This window comes from Cyrtonyx montezumae, unplaced genomic scaffold, assembly GCF_038088225.1.
Source record: "Cyrtonyx montezumae isolate F1298 unplaced genomic scaffold, pur_monq_1.0 scaffold_30, whole genome shotgun sequence".
In the NCBI taxonomy this organism is placed as follows: domain Eukaryota; kingdom Metazoa; phylum Chordata; class Aves; order Galliformes; family Odontophoridae; genus Cyrtonyx; species Cyrtonyx montezumae.
In genome coordinates this window covers 5,796,446-5,815,300 of record NW_027072035.1, presented here as the reverse complement: position 1 = coordinate 5,815,300, position 18,855 = coordinate 5,796,446, and the positions used below count along the sequence as shown (strand labels likewise).

Below are 18,855 nucleotides of genomic sequence, written 5' to 3'. Positions count from 1 at the left end.
CTGGGGCATCAGGATGCACAGCAGCATGTGTTTGACTACTTGACCTTGTTCCTTCATGAGGAGTGCTTTCAATCAAATGCTAAATGCATTATGTCTTCAACCACCAGGAGCAAATTTGGCTCATTTGTCTATCAGTGGCATATCTGTATTTTTTTTCCCCATTAAGATCAATTCACACAACTTCAAATACACTCTTAAAAGAGAAAACAAAAAAGACACAAGTTGCCAATGGCCTTGTTTTTATTCAGGAGCACATAAAAAAAGTTATGCCACAGCTTTGGTTGACTGGAATGGTATGCATACTTTCAACAGAATTATTTTTCAAATGGTAAACAATGTGTACATTCAGTTGTGTGCAAGACAAACACTGCCAGTAACAGTTACACTACAAAAATGAAATGTTTTAAGTATATAGCTGTGAAACCCTTCGTATTTTTGGTATTTAACCAGCAGTTTTTATAATTAGTGTGCTGAAGCTATTTCACACGTGGCAAAGACACAGACCCTGTGGCAAAGTGAGCAAAATTACAGCTGCACTGGCTCTGGAGATGACAAAGAGCCCTACTGAAACTTATTATGCAGAAGCTATGCAACTTAAATGTGAATCTTTAAGTCGTAGCTTATTAAGTTGGTAATTAGTAATCTGCCACTTGAACTGAAAAAAGTGGACAATATTTCCATACACTTGGAATAATTATCGTCATTCAGTGGTTTGTCATGCCACAGAAAATGACAGAACTGCTGAGACTGGATGATTACTCTACATAATCCAGCAACTCCAGGTTCCACTGACATGGTAATGCTTCTCACAGACCTTACAAAATCGTTAATGTCCTTTTAATAAGAGCTACTGTCTATCCCCTAGATTTGAAGGACAGGGTTATGGAAATCCCCATGCCATGCTCAAGCCTGAGTATTTTGCAACATCAGCAACTGAGTCCTGGCAGATCTCACTCTCTTTAATCTGAAGGGATGGGAAGAAAGTATAGACAGAATATTTACAATTTTTAGGATAAACTTACTAGCAGACCAGCTGTAACCTTTTCTCTTTTTATAAACCCTGCTTTTTAATGCCATCTTTTTGTAGAAACATATGGCAAAGCAAATAAAGCTGTCTTTTTAGTAAACAAAAGATTTTTTTTTTTGATAAAAACATATAAAAGACAGTTCTATCTGCTGGATGATATACAGGTACCCGTATACAAGCATGTATACTAAACAATGAAAGAGAAGGTACTTCGAATGTTATAGGTCTGATGTAAACAAAGAGTAAAAATAAGGAGAGACAAAAGTAAAAGTACACTGACTCACTCCATCATGCCTAATTATTGCAGCATATATGGTAAAAAAAATTGTTTAAATGCAGAAATCACCTGCTTATTTTTAAAAACAGGCAAAAGAGATCTCTTTGGAAATGTAATTAACTTAAAAAAGGAAAGAAGAAAAAAACAAAAAAGGTTTTAGCCAAGGTGTGTGTTGCATTTCAGCCTGCAAAAGAAATTTGCAGGCCAATTATAAACTCCTGAAAATAGAAGTTCATAATGCCAACAGACAATGCTTCAATATGGTGACATCAACAGAACCCCTGTAACACATACAACTGTTGTACAAGCTAACAGTCAATATCTGAAGACACTGAGAAGGTTCCTGTGCAGCTTTTTCTTTAGAGGTGTGCAGTTCAAACTGATAAATAAATGCATTTCCTGACATTTTTAGAAAATGAGAAAAGACATTTGACATACACATGTACAGTGCACATTAGTTAACCTTGTTCAAACAGAAGATTCTTATATGAACTATGAATTACAGACACAAATGGCTTTTGCGTTGTCAATAATTTACTTGAAAGAGCACTAAGAAATTGTTTAAGAGGTTGTTTCCAGTTTTTTCAGATCAAATTCACTTTTCTTGGGAAGAGTGTCACTACTAAGTTTTACATCTGGAGAGGCTTCCTCAACAGATGGCTTAACATCAGGTATGCAGACAGAAGAGCCACTGGAAGCTGTACAAAGAAAAGAAATGATTAGATTTTATACCTAAGAATATCCACACTGAAACATCAAAAGCAAGAAAAAGTGTTAGTTCATAAGAAATGGCATACTGCTTTGACACTGGCAGTGAGATACAGAAAGAACCAGAGGAATTACTGTTGATCTCCGCATCTCACATTTCCAACAAAACGTTCTTGCCTCATGTACCACCACAGGAAGGTGAACTTCCTCACAAAGGCCTTGAGGGTCCCAGATGATGCACTTATATTTTCAGACAGCATCTTCCAGAAAATCTTTTATGTACTATCTTCCATTTGTTTAAATAAACTACTTTTGTATTGTCATTTTCAATTTTGAAGACCTGTTAGCATACATAAAGGGACTAATTTTAAGCAAAAAACCCCCAATCAAACGAACAAAATATATATATATACGTAAACATATTTGTAATATAAAATATATAAATAAAAAAATGGCTTTTACTCTAAACTCTTTTTCAGATAAAGGACCTTTAGATGCAGCTACTATACAAAGCCTGGGATATTACATAAATTGCATCCACAAACTGCATAACTCAAAAATCCATCCCGGTGATGTTTTTAGCTTAGGTTCAAAAGGGTACATATTTCTTTTTTCCCTTTTTAGCAAGTATTCTTGTCTTTATGGTAATGAGAAGCTGAACTCCAAACCCAACCCCAATGTTTAAAAAAAGAAAGCTTTTTACTCTGTTCATGTGTGATTTTAATTACAAAGGGAAGAATAAATTGTGTGCAGGAAGGTAATGTTATTTAAAAAAGCATTAAAAATATTACTTTCCTTTGATCTAATTTACGTGTATATAAAATTTCTGCTTCTACGACCTTTGTATGGAAGTTTGTCTTAAAGCAAGCAAAATTCACATATACACAGTACTTAAATTACCTAGAATGTTTTTCTTCCTTCTTCAGATCTGTCAAGAGCAGATCTTCAGTTACAGTCAACTACTTTTTGCTGGATCATTACTATATTGCATGGTAGAAATTTCAGCATTTAAGTAATTATCCTTTGCTTGGCTCACATGGGGATAGATAGATATTACTGTCATAGTTCAAAACAAAAAAAAACACCAATTTTGATGCCACATTTCAGAGGAAAAGATAAATGACTAGTTCAGTTTTACCATTAAAACTATTTGTGCAACGCTACTGAGTTCAAACTGACTCATAAAATGATTCCATGTACACAGACAAGGAATGTTAAGAAATAGCTGCCCTCAGAAACAATGTGATATGCAAGACAACCAACCAAACTAAAATACTCCTGAAAATGATTTAATGAAGTTTACCAATTCTGCCTCTGACTGAAGTGTGAACAGTTTAAGGACCAGTTCAGCCTGGTTTTGTGATGAATGGGGCAGGGGGACAAACAGACCCACAGCCTGGGAAAGGAAAAAGGGGAAAAGGGAAAGGGCAGAGAGATGGGCCTAAAAATAAAACAGCAGCAACGATTTGAGGAGGAAAGCTAATTTGCTAAATAATACATCAGAATGCAAAATAACACAATATAATGCAATATAATTGGAATTGAAGCTAATAAATTGAATAAAATGACAGTGTACAAAACAAAAAGGCCTTATAGTGAAGGCAAGACAGCTAGGGAGCTCACAAGCTGCCAGTAAGTGCAGAGGGGAAAAGAGAACTGTCTTGAGACTTGCCAGCAGTTTTCTTTCCCTCTCAACAGAAAATGGAAAAATGCAAAGTCCTCAGGGGTGTATAGTTTTCCTTCTCCTCTGAGACAGGTATACCTGCAACTATTGATGATGCACGGAACTGCTGTGCAGCTGTTTAACTCCCAGTGCACTATATGTTGTTATGATATGGAATGCCAATAACAAAAACTCATAAAGCCACGACAATAAGTTACTTACATGATGTTGGTTTCTCTATTGCTGGCTTTTCAGGCAAAGTTTCCAGTGGTGTTGGTTGAATTTTTGCAGGGGTGTACATATTCAATGGAATTTTTCTTCCTGACAGTGGACTCATATAAGTTGGAGAAGCTGAAAAGCAAATTAAAAGCATTAACAGTAAAAACTCTCAGCAAAATGTTAAAAATTGTAGCTACAAAACTATTTTCTGTCTTATTTGTTATAATAGATAATATATATATAAGATATTAAATGTTATCTGTCATGTTCTACAGAAGCCACTGTTACACAACAAGCAACTCAGCTACAGATTTTTGACTACTGCATTACCAGTTGAAGTTTTTATAAATTTACTTTGGAAAGTGATGTAACTTCATGCTGCCACTAACCCAAGTCTCAGGAATAACTGCCTTGACCAAAAACAGGCAACAGCATTAATGCTACTCATCACAGGTTATGAAGATTGCACTGAAAAATATATTTAATTCAAAATGGTAACAAAATGTGCATGGCATATTACTCTACAGACAAATGAAAAGTAAAAACCTAAAAATACTGTCACGCCTTGTGTACTGTGAAATCTTGAGCTGCTGCTGAAGTAACACAATCTTCCTAACCAGCATAACAAGGCATTTTAAACAGCTGAGAACTTTGACATACTTACAGTTCACTGAGATCCTTCTCAGGATAACCGGTTTCCTTAAATTATCTCCCTTCCCACATAGAGGAGCCCCACACTAACAGATCAGCTACTGATTCAAATATGGAGTGTATAAACTTAAAGTTGCAATTAAAAAAGGAAAAATCCTAGCACCCTCGTGACAAATTTTCTCATCAGCAAGTTTTTCCTCATCAGTGCATGAGTCTGTAAGCATTTCCTCAAGACTGCTTTTCAGTCATGTGACAGGAAAATTGTAGCTGTCCTATGGTCACCTAGACCTAACTGAAACTGCTTCTGAAGAAACAGCAGTGGCCTCGCAGTGGGAAACCATCTTCCCAGGTGCACACACACACCTACAAAACTCAGTTTTCATTTAACTTCAAAACCACTTAAACGTCAAGCATACTGCAGAAACTGTTAAAGAAATAAAGGAGTAATAGCAGAGCACTGTACAGGTTAAACACTAATACTGAAATTAAACAGAGGATGACAGTTTTAAGAAATGAAAGGCAACCTATCTCCTGAGGTTACTCCAATAGAACAGTACAATATGACAGAAATACTGCAGGCTCACTAGTAAGGACTCCTTATCATTCCGCTAACAGCTCAGCTGCAACTCAGCTCAGACAAGTTCTTAACGTGAGGAAATATGTGAATTATGATTTCACAAAGTCTCTAATCTCTACACCAGTCAAGAAGCATGAATTCATTGGATAATAAAGTCTATTCAGTGAGATACACTGCTATTAAATTTCTGTGGAATCATCTGTATTATTTCTTTTTTCCTTTTAAAGCAATATTCTTGGTTTGCTTGTTAGCTGTAGTGCACTAGAATGATTCACTAAACAATATCAAACAATTTAAAGTGAGCATAATTACACACTAAAATCAGTACATGTCTCCTGTAGGTTTTCCCTTGATGGAGCAGCAACAGAGGCAAGAAATTCATCCACCTGCTTCAGAGAAAGGGAGTTATGAAGAGTTTCCAAAGGGCAAATAGAAGGCACCATGGAATACAGTTCAAAACCTGTAAAAAAAATAATGAAAAAAAAGAGATTTCCAGACTTAGGACAGCATTTAAGCAGTTGCATCAGCAAGAATTAATCCATGACAAAGAGCACATGCAGACATAGTACCGTTGAAACCACGTTAAATATTACAGCAGTTGGAACAAGATGTGCCAGTTTCCAGGATATACAAAACTCATGGTACCATATAGCATATCATGGGATATAAATCCCATGTGCAGTCTTCAAACTTCACAGCTGTACACTACTCCCAAATATGTTAATGAAAGATAATCTTCCTCTTAGACAAATGTAGTTAAAAACAAAAAACAAAAAACAAGTCAAGTATGGCAGTATTTCTCCTACTCATTCACAGAACAACAAAGAGCTGACTAATTCATATAACTGCAGTAAGAAAGCTGTGCTGCACACAGTTAGCCAAGATAAGAACTATAAATGCTACCACTTCCAGGAAGAAACGTGTTTTCAGAATTCAAATTCTATCACCTTCATTATTCTGTGAAAATGAACTGTAGCCTTATATGTCAAAAGAAAACCACTATTAGCACGTTTCTACCTTTTATTAATGAGTTTTATTTTTGTAAGACAGTTTTACACCTACCTTTAGGCATTTTAAAACCTTACTTAAAATACTAAAATGTTTCACACATTAGAACAGGTGCATATTTCCAAACCAAAATCTAAAAATTCTTTAGACTTTGCTTTTCTATATTAGTATCGATTATAAGACAACCATGCATATTCCTATTTCTACTGTAAGGACAAGTATTTAAAGACATCTTGGAAATAAAACCCTGCAGTTCTGTAAACTGGTGAACATTTGGCAACTCAGTGAACAACTCTTCATCCAATTGCATTTCAAAAGTAGAAAATGCATCCATTAGTATTTTCAACATACAGCTGTAAAGTTACAACTTTGAAATTGAATACTGTGAACTTACAGTTGCTACAATTAAAAAAATATATTTAAATGAAGAAACAATAGTGAATGAAATAATGTTCAGAGTTTCAGTTCAAGGTACATTTATTAGTGATAGCGTTATGGCTATGAACTGTTCCCTCCCCCCAGACAAATAAGCATCCGTACTCCTCTGTTATCCAGTGTTACTCATTCACTCATCCAGTGCTTTGCACAAAGAAGAAAAATTTCATCCTGAAAATGCCTATATTTATATTTGGATCCACCTTGGCCATAAAACTGGAGGGACAGTCACTCCAAATACACATTCAACCAAAGTGTACTTCTGTCAGCTCCGCTTTCACTACAAATAAAATTATGCATTTCACAGGAATTTTGTTTTCATATACAAAAGAAACATCGCCACGGATCTCGCTTCTATTTCCATGTAAACACAATGACTAAGATATGTTTGGCATACATGTTAATATCTTAAATAACTATGCATGCATGCAAAGCGAAAACCCTTTCTTTGCATTACAGTAAGATAAAGACTTCTCTTTTTACACCGACAGAAAAATCACCATCATTCAATCATCTGAATGAGAAATCTTTTTATTATTTTTATTTTGCAATTAAAGTAGTGGGACAATGTCAGGTTAACTTTTTAATAACTGTGACAGTGCAGTGTTACAGAAAACCGTATATGAATTTCAAGCGCACTCACAGTCTTTACAAAGAAAAAAACCCAACATTTTTATTTCAGGAATTTGCCCCTTCATAGCTTTCTATTCTGTTTTGACAGTTCTGCTGACAGCCATATACCAGCATGGTGCTGTAACAGCTTCACATCTCGTATGACTTAAAAGGCATCTTGGAAATATTTCTGCAGTGTTTTATTTGAATATTTCATAAATTATGACTTTTCAAAACAAAATTTTGTGACAAAGAAATTTGAATTTTAAAGATGAAGAAGCCTGACAGTATCCCTTTAGGAAAGCAGTTTCCTGTAAATGTTCAATCTCTGAGTTTTGGCTACATCAACTCGTAAAGCATAATCTCCATCAAAATGCAAGACAATGAAAGGGTTACGCAGCATCTCAAAAAGCCACCCTGCTGCCTTACATTTAAAAGCTATAGAGACATACCACTGGAGCCTAGAAATTCCACAGAGGAAATGGACCAGCACCTAAAGAGGTGTGGATGTTCTGCACAGAGGCCCAGAAAATAAGGTAAAGCACTGTCAGAAGATACTTGTTTCACCATGTTCCTTGAACTAAAGATGGTGGGAGAGGGAGGAGTCTGATATGAGTTAAAGAGTGTGATAACAACATAAAAGTAAGAAAAAACAGAGTGAAAGGGACAAGGAGAATAAAAATGACAGTCCACAGGACAGACAAAACAACACCAATATGTCCTTATGTTAGTAGAGAACTCAGAAATCTGCAATGTATTCAGGTACTATAGGAGCTCATGGAGCATGCATTAGTCTTGTAAAAGTTGTGTGGTAAAACATCTGTATTAAATGAATCAGAACAATCAGTGCACTCATTAAAAGCAATTTAGATCTATTTTTAAGGAATGCAGTCACAAAAAGTGTTAAATGGAACAGAAACTAACCAATTATTAGATTGATATTCAAATGCAGCTCTTTCTGGCCTTGTATGTTTTGCTGACTTAATTTGATTCTGAAGGCAAATAATGGGTGCCTATTTTTCCTCATACACCAGTTTTTCTTCATCAAGCACTGCAGTGGGAAAAACTCTCTATGTATTCCATATGAATATCGTAAATGATTACCTTGCTTCTTAGCAAAGCAAAACAAAAACATCTCTTCCTTTAACTCTGTTTCTAAACAAATTTATTTTAAATCTAATGCAAAAATTCTGATGGTTTCTACTGTGCTTTCAATGATGTCACCACCACTGAGCTCAGCCAGCAGCCATGAGTATTTTAAAACTACAGGTAAGAAACCTGAAAAAGCTACATTAAGACCAGCTGGACACTGAAGACTGAGTTTGTTTTTTGTGAACAGGATATATTTTGGTCCTATTTAATCAAGGATAAAGTTAGGCAGAATATATTTTGCTGAGGAAGAGAAAGATGTACCTCTGTCCTGTGTGTTAAATATATTAGTCTGAAGACAATCTAACTCTCACTCTTGAAGCTTGAAAGGTCAGTGTAAGCAAGAGGCACCTCTCTTGCTGTGAATTTTAAGTGCAACGCACAAGTAATTTGCACATCTGAGGAGAAGTATGAAAAGGTAAAATAAACTTCTGTCTGATGCAATAAGGCAGTTAAGCAGGAATGGAAATAAAGCTTCTGCTTGTATTTTTTTTTTTAATTTAGCATCACTTCAAGAAGATAGTCATAAACTCAAGTTGCCATTTCAATGATTTATTTTAGAATCAGGAGGCTGATTCTATATATTGGGGAAACAGCTCAGCAGGAGAAAGGTGAAGAAGCAGCAGCAGCTATCAAGAAGTGTATGCCAATAAAGATCAGATTTATTTCTGTTTTTATCTTGCTCCATACAGCCTTGATTACATGAGGAATTGGGGAGAACAATTTATTACAGAGATCATGATTAACAGTAGCACTTCAATTTTTTCAAGAATTTTTCTGAGGAATGAGCTTTGATGTTATATTTTAACTAATGAATGACAAAGAAGGGGTAGAGGATATCTAATGATTACAAATATATTTAGAATTGTGCTTGAAGTTAGGAATGACAGACGGCTGGATGATACTGTACACCCCATATTTGAAATAAAAATAAAAGGGATGAAGCAAGGAACCTTCTGTTTTTTGTTTTTAAAATAAAAGCAAAACGTACCATTGGTTGGGTGTCGAGCAAATGAGATAGAAAACCTTTTAACAGCAGAACCGCGTGTGGTGTCTAAGAAAGAGAAAAACAGGTACCTGAAATTTGTAACAGCTACCAAAAGAGGGACATTTTAAAAAAGGAAAGGAAGAGGATAGAAAAAAAAAAGACAAGAAGGTATTAGAACTGAGTGGCATGCAGAAGGGACCAAGGAAAAGATCTAAAATCTAAACAGAGGTTAAAAAGAAGGAAATCTGGATTGCTGCTAACTACAAGATGTGTAATGAAGTGTATGAAAACAAGCAGAATGAGCTGGTGATTCTCGCATACAACATTATATCGAGTTAGAGTTGAACACTGAGTAGTGAACAGTGAGGGGGAAACAGCATGAATACCGTCTCACCTCAGAGCTATAAAGGTGTCCTTTGGCACTTTTGTGTTCTGAAATCTAGTGAAAAACTTTCTTCTCTACCCCAGATTATTAAAAACTGAAAACCTCCTGCTCTTTTGAAATCCAAACCCCGCTGAAAAACAAGCCAGGAATCCTAAAATTTTCACCGTCAGTAGTTAAATTACCAGTTTGTCATTTATTTCTCGTATATCCTCTAAGTAATTTACTTCAAGATCAATAACTGATGATAAAACCTGACATTTAAAACGAGAAAAGACATTCAAAACTAAAATCTTAGTTTTCTTAAAAAAATGCATTTGCTGAAGTCTCCTGACACATTACAATTTTGTGAGCTAATGTTCAATTCAAGGCAGAAACGAGAATTAAGTATGCTATTATGTAAAACATAAGCAAGCTACGGGCAATTATGAAAGAACAGAACCTCATATCGCTAATAACACTACGGCAAAGGATTCTAGGATTCCATTTAAAAAAAGATGTATCTTTAGAAGTTTAATGTGGCACATGGGTTTGTGCGTGCATGTGCGAGAGTGTGCACATACCATCTACGAAGCCAGAAGAAGTCAGCTTTTTACGATGAGTACGAGCATAATCCTGTAGGTTAGGTGCACTTGAAGAACCCCCGAGCACTGAGGTGCTAAACAGGCCCGCACAGTGAGACCCTGATGGGAGTTAGAGAAAATACATACAACAACCAGGTGTTCGTCCATTCACATTGGGGATGCATGCAGCATGCAAGCACATGGCTCTTACCACACAAAAGGCAGCTTTTGGCAGTGCCTTGGACAGGTTCACAATATGCTTGTAATGTCAGAGAGGTACTTGTAGGCTGAAACTACCATAACTTACTGTGCTTCTACTCATGAGACAGCACTCTCTGCCATATGTGCAAAGAGAGGACTGAGTTTAACATAATGACTTCTTATCCTGTTTTCACAGTTGGTAAAGAAAAGTTACTAGTTAGCATTAATGTAAACATAATCAAAACAACAAAACAAAAGCAAGATGATGATGTGAATCTCGTGTACTTTAAAGCTGCTGTTCTGAAACAAATATCAATTGGGAAAATACTACTCATTGCTTTCATCCAAATCAGCTTTTGAGATGATAGGCTGCAACGAAGTATGAATGCTTTTTCACAGACATGGAAATATTTCCCTTTTAACCCCTACAAAACATTAATCAAATTGGAAATACTCTATTCATAGCCCAGCTACCATCACTGACCATGTGTCTAAAAGTTTCAGTGTTTAGCTTGACTTCCTTTCCAGAGAAGACATTTGTACATCTCCATGCAAGTAACAGTCATTTGTTAAAACTCATATAATCCTGCTACTGGAGTGGATTTTTTGACAAATCACTGAAAGCCACATAGAGAAAAATAACTTTTTTATAATTCACCATATTTGAAATTTACATAGGATAGTGATTGACATGGAAAAAAAAAACATGCTTCATTTTTTTCCTCGATTCTTCATCTTCAGTGGAAAGGAAAAGTCGTTTCACTCGGTACTTATCTTTTGTGTTTTAGATAGGTTGCTTCTGAAGATCTGCTATCTAACCAGTAATACTTCCTTTCATTGCTTTTGGTGACCCAAAAAGGAAACATTACTAGCACATGTGACTAATCACAGCCAAAATAAATCAGTGCCTGGTCTGTGGCAACAGCCTTCAACATCAAATGTAATATCTTGACCTATGCACAGAAGTAAATCAACTTCCACAAGCCATATTGTGTCATACTGGCAAAAGAAAGTTACTTGACTTTAGCAAGCACACCATAAAAGAAAAAATGACTTCAATAAACAAGAGCACCTGATGTATGCATTTTACTAATGGAAAAATATAGTAGGGGGAAAAATATCACAGAGTGATTAGACATGCAAAAAAATACAGATCTTTACCAAGAATTAAAAAGCTACTTTCAGTTATGTGTATATAGCTTATGCACTTCGTACACTTTATTTTTTCCATGAAAGGACACACTTACAGAAAAAAAAAGATATATTATTATTTTATATTAGTGTAAGATTTCACAGTCTTATATAGCAGTCATACGAATGCCAGGTCCCAGGAAGCAACAGAAAAACACCATGTGAATTAAAAGAATTTGAAACAACTTATTGAATTATAGCAAGATTTGTTCTAATGCTGAAAAGAAGAAATTTATTTTAGGAGAGGGAATGTGTGCAAAAAACCCTAATATATCAAGATACTCTATGTTAGTCCCCTTTCTTCCTCCTCTTGGTAAAACACCCTCAATAAATGTGTTTAAACAGTTTCCACTGTAGGTCATTTCTATCCAAAAGATTCTTGCAAAAACCTCAGTGTCAACTTCAGTCACAAATTACATCTTAAAAATCTACTTTATGTTAAAAATAATCCTGTGTACCAGTCAGTACTGTCAATATTGTGAACAATTTTCTCTCTTCAGTTGTGATTTAGTTAGAAACTACTGGTGCAGAACACTGTCCAGTTCAGTAGGCAGACACTCAACACATTATTGATAGCAAAACACTACCAGGTCCTATTAGCTCAGAAGTTTTTTAAAGAATGTGTTAACTGTGCAGAACAACAGGGAGGTGAAAAGCTGCTGATGTGAAACAAACTTTCAATTGTGTGCACATACCTAGACCACTCTGCTTTTGTTCCAGAATAGTTCTTGGTGTTCGTAAGTTACTATTGCTTTCTGATAGGACCTGGATTTAAAAAAAAGAAAACAACAGAAAAATAAGGGAAAGTAGAACAGCAGCATGAAACGTCCATTTAACTCGATACAGCAGCCTGTTTCATACAGACAAGTGTTAATAAGCTGTATGATAAGTGTTAGTGAAAATATGTAGAGGAAACATGAAAGATCATGCAATATCCCCTTCTGAAGGGAGTCCATTTCACATATGAGTTCCTAGCAATGGAGTGGTGCAAAGCAAGCATTCAGAATGAGAAGGGACACAAACCAAGACGGATATGAGAACAAACATTTGAGACATTTTATTTTATTTTACCAAATTCACTCTCCTAAACTGCGCCTGTATTGAAGAAAAGGAGGGGAGGGAAGGAAAGACAGACAGGCTATTGAGGAAACCATATGACCACTGATCCATGCACGGGCTCAATCAGTGTAATCTTCAGATGCTCACAGCCTTTACTGATATAAACTTCTCCTATGCACACAGTTTCATAATCTTCCACAAAAGGGAAATTATAAAAATTTTAAAAGAAAAAGCATATGATTAACACAACACCATCCATTGTCATAGAGGTAAACAATATCTTGAAATACAAAGAAACCTGGATCTTCTCTGGTATTTTAAAAAACTTTTTTTTTTCCTGCTTCCTCCCCCACATGTTTAGAAAAAATATTCAAAATATTGTACAAGACAATGGATGATGTACTGTGTTGGGAGTTTTAGATACCTCCAAATACAGAATGCAAGAATTATTAGTGCTAGAGTTTGTTCCCTGCAATAGTTAATATCAGGCCACTGAAAATATGATAAATGCAAAACAAGTTTTGAATAGCAATATGAAGTTCCGAATAAATTATTTTAAATGGTATTGGTTGCAATTATTAAAAAAATAAAAAATAAAATTAGATTTCAATTTACCTACCACCAAATTAAGCAATGCCATTTTTAAAGTCTTAAAGGACAACTAAACCAAAGCAGAAATCTGTTTTATTAGGCAGTAGACCATGTCTTTTCTACTGTGGTGACATTTGCAGTTCCTAAAAAGAAACCAATTTTTCAGGAAAGTGTGTAACACATTCAGTGGAAAAACATGCACTTGCTCTCTTTCCCCCAAACATTCTCGGGAAGTAATTTTAAAAAGTGAAAGAATTTGCTTCAAATATAATCCATAACAAGGGATTAGATGTCCTTAAAGACAGTTGGTTGTTGCTTGGAATGCAGTAATAATGTTTAATGAAGTAAAGTTTAAAAACCTGTTGCCATGAGCCAAAAATACTGGATGTGAAAGCCAATGATTTAGGGGAGACAGGGGAAGAAGTGATTTGTTCCCCTGATCTGCGTCTTCGACGCCCAGTACCCACACCACTGGTGTAATGCAGCCAGGTACCAATACACTCTGGGCTAGACACACTCAGGGGGCTCTCTTCCTGGAAGTGAGAAAGGGGGCAAAAAACAGCAAAGCATGCAAAGTTAGATTCAACAGAGCCAAATGAACAGAAAAGAAAAAAAAAAAAAAACAGTGCTTGCACCTTTTTATATACTACTTCTAAAACTATTAAACAGCGAGCAGGGAAGAATATTATTTAAATACTAGGAAGTCATCTGTTCCAGTCAATCAATTATCTTTTAATACAACACTTTCATCATATTTCTGGTAAATTAGTTATTAAACGACATGAGAGAAAAAACAATGAGCACCAGTAATTGGTAAATTGACATACTGTTTAATAGTTTTCCTCATGTAAATACATTAAACTTTCCTATTTAATTAAGAGTTTTCATTTCTAATCTACGTATAGCCTTCTCTAAAAGACTAATTTTTATAATTGCCTTTGTTACTTTCTAACTGGCTGGTAGGCAATACAGCCTGACTCATACTAGATTACCAATCCTATATACCCCCTAAAAATTACCTGAAGCTAGACAGCTGTAAGATTTTAAGAGAAGACAATGTCAGGCTGAGTCCCACAAGCCCTAAATTACTGTGTATTCTTAGCAAACAACATTTTTCGCAACAGAGATTTTGATTTCAAACACTGATGAGCCTTATGTTCCAATTTCAACCCTAGAACTCTTTTTTTCATTACTCAATCACAGTTGAAATGCTATTAGAAATATTTCTGACTATAACCCAGATTTGAACTTCCATCTAAGACCTGACAGTGTCCTTTCAAATTAATGGATATAAGGGAAAAGAGAATTTCCTTAAAGACAAAAAAAAAAAAACAAAAAAAGGGATTCAAGGCAGTTGCAGTTTAAGCTTCAGTAAAATCACTTTTTTAAAACACTTGAAGATACCATTTGGTGTAAATATTCCAAATACTGGTTTTGCAGATTTCAGTGGGCCACATGAAACTTTCAACTTTCCTTTCAGAATAAAATAAAATAAAATAAAATAAACCCTCACACTACATGTCTTCTTTAAATATTCCAGCAAATGAACAATCACTGAAAGCTGGAACGCATTCTATCCAGAGATTTGTTACTCACACAGTCAAAATTTAGCAATTCATGTTACTGATACCTTTTGAAAGTAACTTCCACATGATTCATGGAAACAGAAAACTTTAAAGGTTTGAAATAAATAGTCTAATAAATTTTGTATACGAACTCATAACTAGGAGGGGAGCTTGCATGATCATACTGAAAACAGCACTTAAAAACCAAAATACTGATGTTGTGAGCATTTGTCTATGATAAAACTTGGAAATAGAAAATGTAAGACATTCACATTTATTATCTTTGTTAATTTATGAAAGTCACATGAAGTTATACAGATATCCTTACAGGAGGAAATCATGCACCTTTTCCTCTCTATGCTACTAATAACCAAATAACTTGTAAATCTCACTTCTGTAATACTTGCATTGCATACAAACAGTCCATTCTCAACACAAACATGAAAGGAAAAGGTTTTGATACGATCTTAAGTTCTGATGGCTTTAAGCAACTAAAAATGAGGCAATAAGCAGCTGTTAGTCTACTTCTAGCATTAAAGTCCCAGAAGTGCCACTATGCACCAACTGAAGCTTTGCCACTCAATTGTGCAAATGGTATCAGTGACAATGCTGTGCATTCTCCACCTCTGTGACATTAAAGCCATATCCGTCAAGCACACCTAGATGTCATGGCCTTCAAGGAAGGAGACTAGACTGCTCAAGCTGTTATCTAAAGAATTCATGAAGTGCAAACCCCATCCATTAAAAACAACTTACAGTTTATTCTCTTACCTTCAAATGCAAATGCTGAACAAGTGGAGTCACTTCCACTCCACCAAAACAGCTGAAGACCTTTGTCTCTCCTCTTCTACTTCCCTCCACACTCCCCACTCCCACCCCATAACCCACCAATCCCTCCGTTCCCTCTCTGTATGACACTCTGATGGTTTACTCAGTCTCCAATACCAGATGTCTTATAAGGATGAATGCAGAAGCAATAAAAGTTAGTTTGAAGATGAAGACTTTTTCAATCTAAACACACATCTTCAAATATGGATTTTTCTAATATGGCTTAGAAAGAAAAAAGGAATTAAGTCTTTTATGGCAAAATAATCATTCATTAAAAAAAAATCCTTCAGGCAAATTACTGCCATGGAGGAACACCACATTTAATACTAAATGTAACTGAAAACAGAATTACCTTTGTTATTGTTTTGTTAAGGCATACAGAAGTGCATTTCTGTGAAAGATATTCTCCAAAACATAAACACTTACTTCAACAGAACCGATCTTCCTGGATCTTGGAAGGGGTGACTTTCTGTGTATATGAATTGGGTCTGATACCATTGGCTTGAACATCACTACTGACCGATCTGTTTCATCTCTCTTAGAAGTATGTGCCTCCTCATCACTATCATTTCTATGAGAGGTTTTCTTTGAGCCTTCATTCTGTAAACAATACATAATTCCTTTTCAAATTAGCTGCACACCTTGTATCAGGTAAACAGAAGTGGTTACTAAATAAATCTTCTAGGAAAAAACATAGAACAAGCTGATTTTAAAGATGCAAGTAAATTACATATTATTAAACAACTAGTTATAAAATACATATTACTGTAGATTTTAATAATCCATATGAATTTGCTCCTAATTAACCACTGCCTATACAGTGGCTCCTAATTAGTCAAACTGTTAGCCTACTTTAATCTTCTGCTTACACAGTAGTAAAATTCTAGTCCTGTTAAGTCAATAGCTGAATTCCAGCCTTGGCTTTCATTCATTTCTCAGAAGTCATGTGGTAACTCCACAGACCTACACATATAACTTTGACAACATTAGGTAATCCCCAACGACCTATATTTAGAAGCATGTCAAACTACTTTATTACATATTTTTTCAGTTGCCAGAATATCATGAAGTTGACACTAGCACTGCTACCAGGTCTCTTACAAAGGGTACTTTGTATTCACAGTTCAGTCTGGCAAAGCCATAGAAGGCTCCAATTATCTGTGCCTATTCAAAGTAGACAAAAAAAAATTACACTTGTATTTCTAACCTAAAAATTCCCCACTGTTTATTTTAGTTATTTCTGCATCCAGAAAAACTAACTTTTGCTTGAAATAAAGGCCTAATTATTACCTCTTGGGAGGCAGGTCTGTATCCATATCCAGATGGTAAATTTTTATCTTCCTCACAGCCTTTGGCTCCTGGACTAAAGTGAAGCTCTACGTGAAAACGTTCTTCTGAAGAAAGCTCCTGAAGAAAATGATAAAGAGGTTTACACTTCAATACGTAGCTTAGCACTACTTATTTATGAAGGCATTCATACATTCTAAATACCTTGTTTGGATCCTCGTAAAGCATGATAACAATCTGCGTCATGTAATTGAGTTCACTGACAACATTTAAGTAATCCATAGCTCGTTTCCATTGTTCATCTTTTGTTTCCTTATAAACAGAAAAAAATATTAATATCTTGATGAATAAAAGCCAGCAGTTTTCTTTAGAAAGACTGATGATTTCCATTTTCACCCATTTTGGATGGCTTTTATATTTACAGGAGAAGTATGAAGCTCTATTACAGCTAATTAAGAACATCTGGAAAAAAGTGAAGTAAAGTTATGCATTAAATAAACAGAAAGTGGATTTAACTCAGGGTATCTTTCATGTTATTTTGTTGATAATGTGACATCAAGAGTCAAAAAATGGGTTATCTACCAACTTTTTTGACACCACAGTATCAGCTATATAACTGAACATACCAATGGAACACCCAGCACTAATTTAAAAGTATTATTCTCTTACCTTCGCTTATATTCAAATACACTCAGGAAAAATTAAGCTTTTGCTTAATACAGTTTTCATAGAAATTAGCTATTTTAGTTTCTCAGGAAATATCACAGTTCTCACAGAAAATGTCTTTGACTTACATCACATAAGGCACCATAACGAAGGGTGGATAACAGGGAATGAACATGACTTTCACTGGTGAAATACAGTCGTGTACGAACATGGCGTTCAGGGGACATAACACCCCTGGAGTAACTTAAAAGAAAAAGAACTTTATTAGACAAAAATGACATGTAGCCCTATTTCAGAATTAGCCATCAAGTAATAAATTAATCATATCTTTAAAATTACTCTGAACTACTAAGATATTTCAAGTATGGAAGCTACGGAGTATCTCTAGTATGTCTTAAAGAAATTAACATAACCATATAAAAATATCAGAAGACTTACAGAGGGTGAAGCTTATTTACAGTATCATCATCTTGAGTTCTCTGCAGGTCAGAACGGATTTTTCTAACTAGAGGAGTGCAGTAACCCTTCGCAATCTCTAGTTTCTCAGCCTTAGAAATACCATATTCCTATGTATGAAAAAAAGAAGTCTTAAAATCCAGGTCAAGATTAACATACCTTCTAATACAAATCTTGTATAATAAATCCACAGAATCACTGAATTATGTGCTTGGATGGGACCTCTGGAGATCATCTAGTCCAACCTCCTACTAAAGCAAGTTTCCTTGCACAGGAAAGTGTCCATTGAGTTTTGATTATCTCCAGAGGAAGAGATTTCACAATCTCTCTGGGCTGCTTGTTCCAGTGCTCTGTCACCCTCACATTAAAGCAGTTTTTCCTTATTTTCAGCAGGAATGTTAGTTTGTGTCCATTGCACCCTGTCCTGTCATTGGGCATCACTGAAAAGAGCCCAGCTCCACCCACTTGACACCTGCACTTTAGATATTTATGAACAGTGAAGAGATTCCCTCTGTCTTCTCCATGTTGAACAGCACCAGAACTCTCAGCCACTTCTCAGAAGGCATCTAGATGGTCCTGGCCTTTAATCATATGTGTGGCCCTCCACTGGACATTTTTAAGAAGTTCCCTTCTTTCTCGGAATAAGAAGCCCAGAACTGGAAACTATACTCCAGATACTGCCTCACTAAGGTAGATCAGAGGGTGAAGATCACCTCCTTTGAGCTGCTGTCTTTTTAATGCACCCCAGGATA

At 35.5% G+C, this 18,855-nt stretch overlaps 1 protein-coding gene across 1 annotated transcript in view; it reads right to left on the bottom strand.

Annotated features, from left to right (window-relative positions):
- Window positions 1-222: 222 nt before the first annotated feature.
- PPIP5K2 (diphosphoinositol pentakisphosphate kinase 2) overlaps window positions 223-18,855 on the bottom strand; it is a 48,097-nt gene continuing 29,464 nt past the window's right edge. Inside the window, exons 19-30 of the mRNA XM_065744225.1 lie at window positions 18,086-18,213; window positions 17,776-17,890; window positions 17,186-17,293; window positions 16,985-17,101; window positions 16,121-16,294; window positions 13,661-13,834; window positions 12,347-12,416; window positions 10,260-10,379; window positions 9,318-9,380; window positions 5,451-5,582; window positions 3,898-4,026; window positions 223-2,002 (exon numbers count right to left, since the gene is read on the bottom strand). Coding sequence (XP_065600297.1) covers window positions 1,866-2,002; window positions 3,898-4,026; window positions 5,451-5,582; window positions 9,318-9,380; window positions 10,260-10,379; window positions 12,347-12,416; window positions 13,661-13,834; window positions 16,121-16,294; window positions 16,985-17,101; window positions 17,186-17,293; window positions 17,776-17,890; window positions 18,086-18,213 — 1,467 coding nt within the window. The 3' untranslated portion in view covers window positions 223-1,865. The remainder of the gene's footprint in view (window positions 2,003-3,897; window positions 4,027-5,450; window positions 5,583-9,317; window positions 9,381-10,259; window positions 10,380-12,346; window positions 12,417-13,660; window positions 13,835-16,120; window positions 16,295-16,984; window positions 17,102-17,185; window positions 17,294-17,775; window positions 17,891-18,085; window positions 18,214-18,855) is intronic.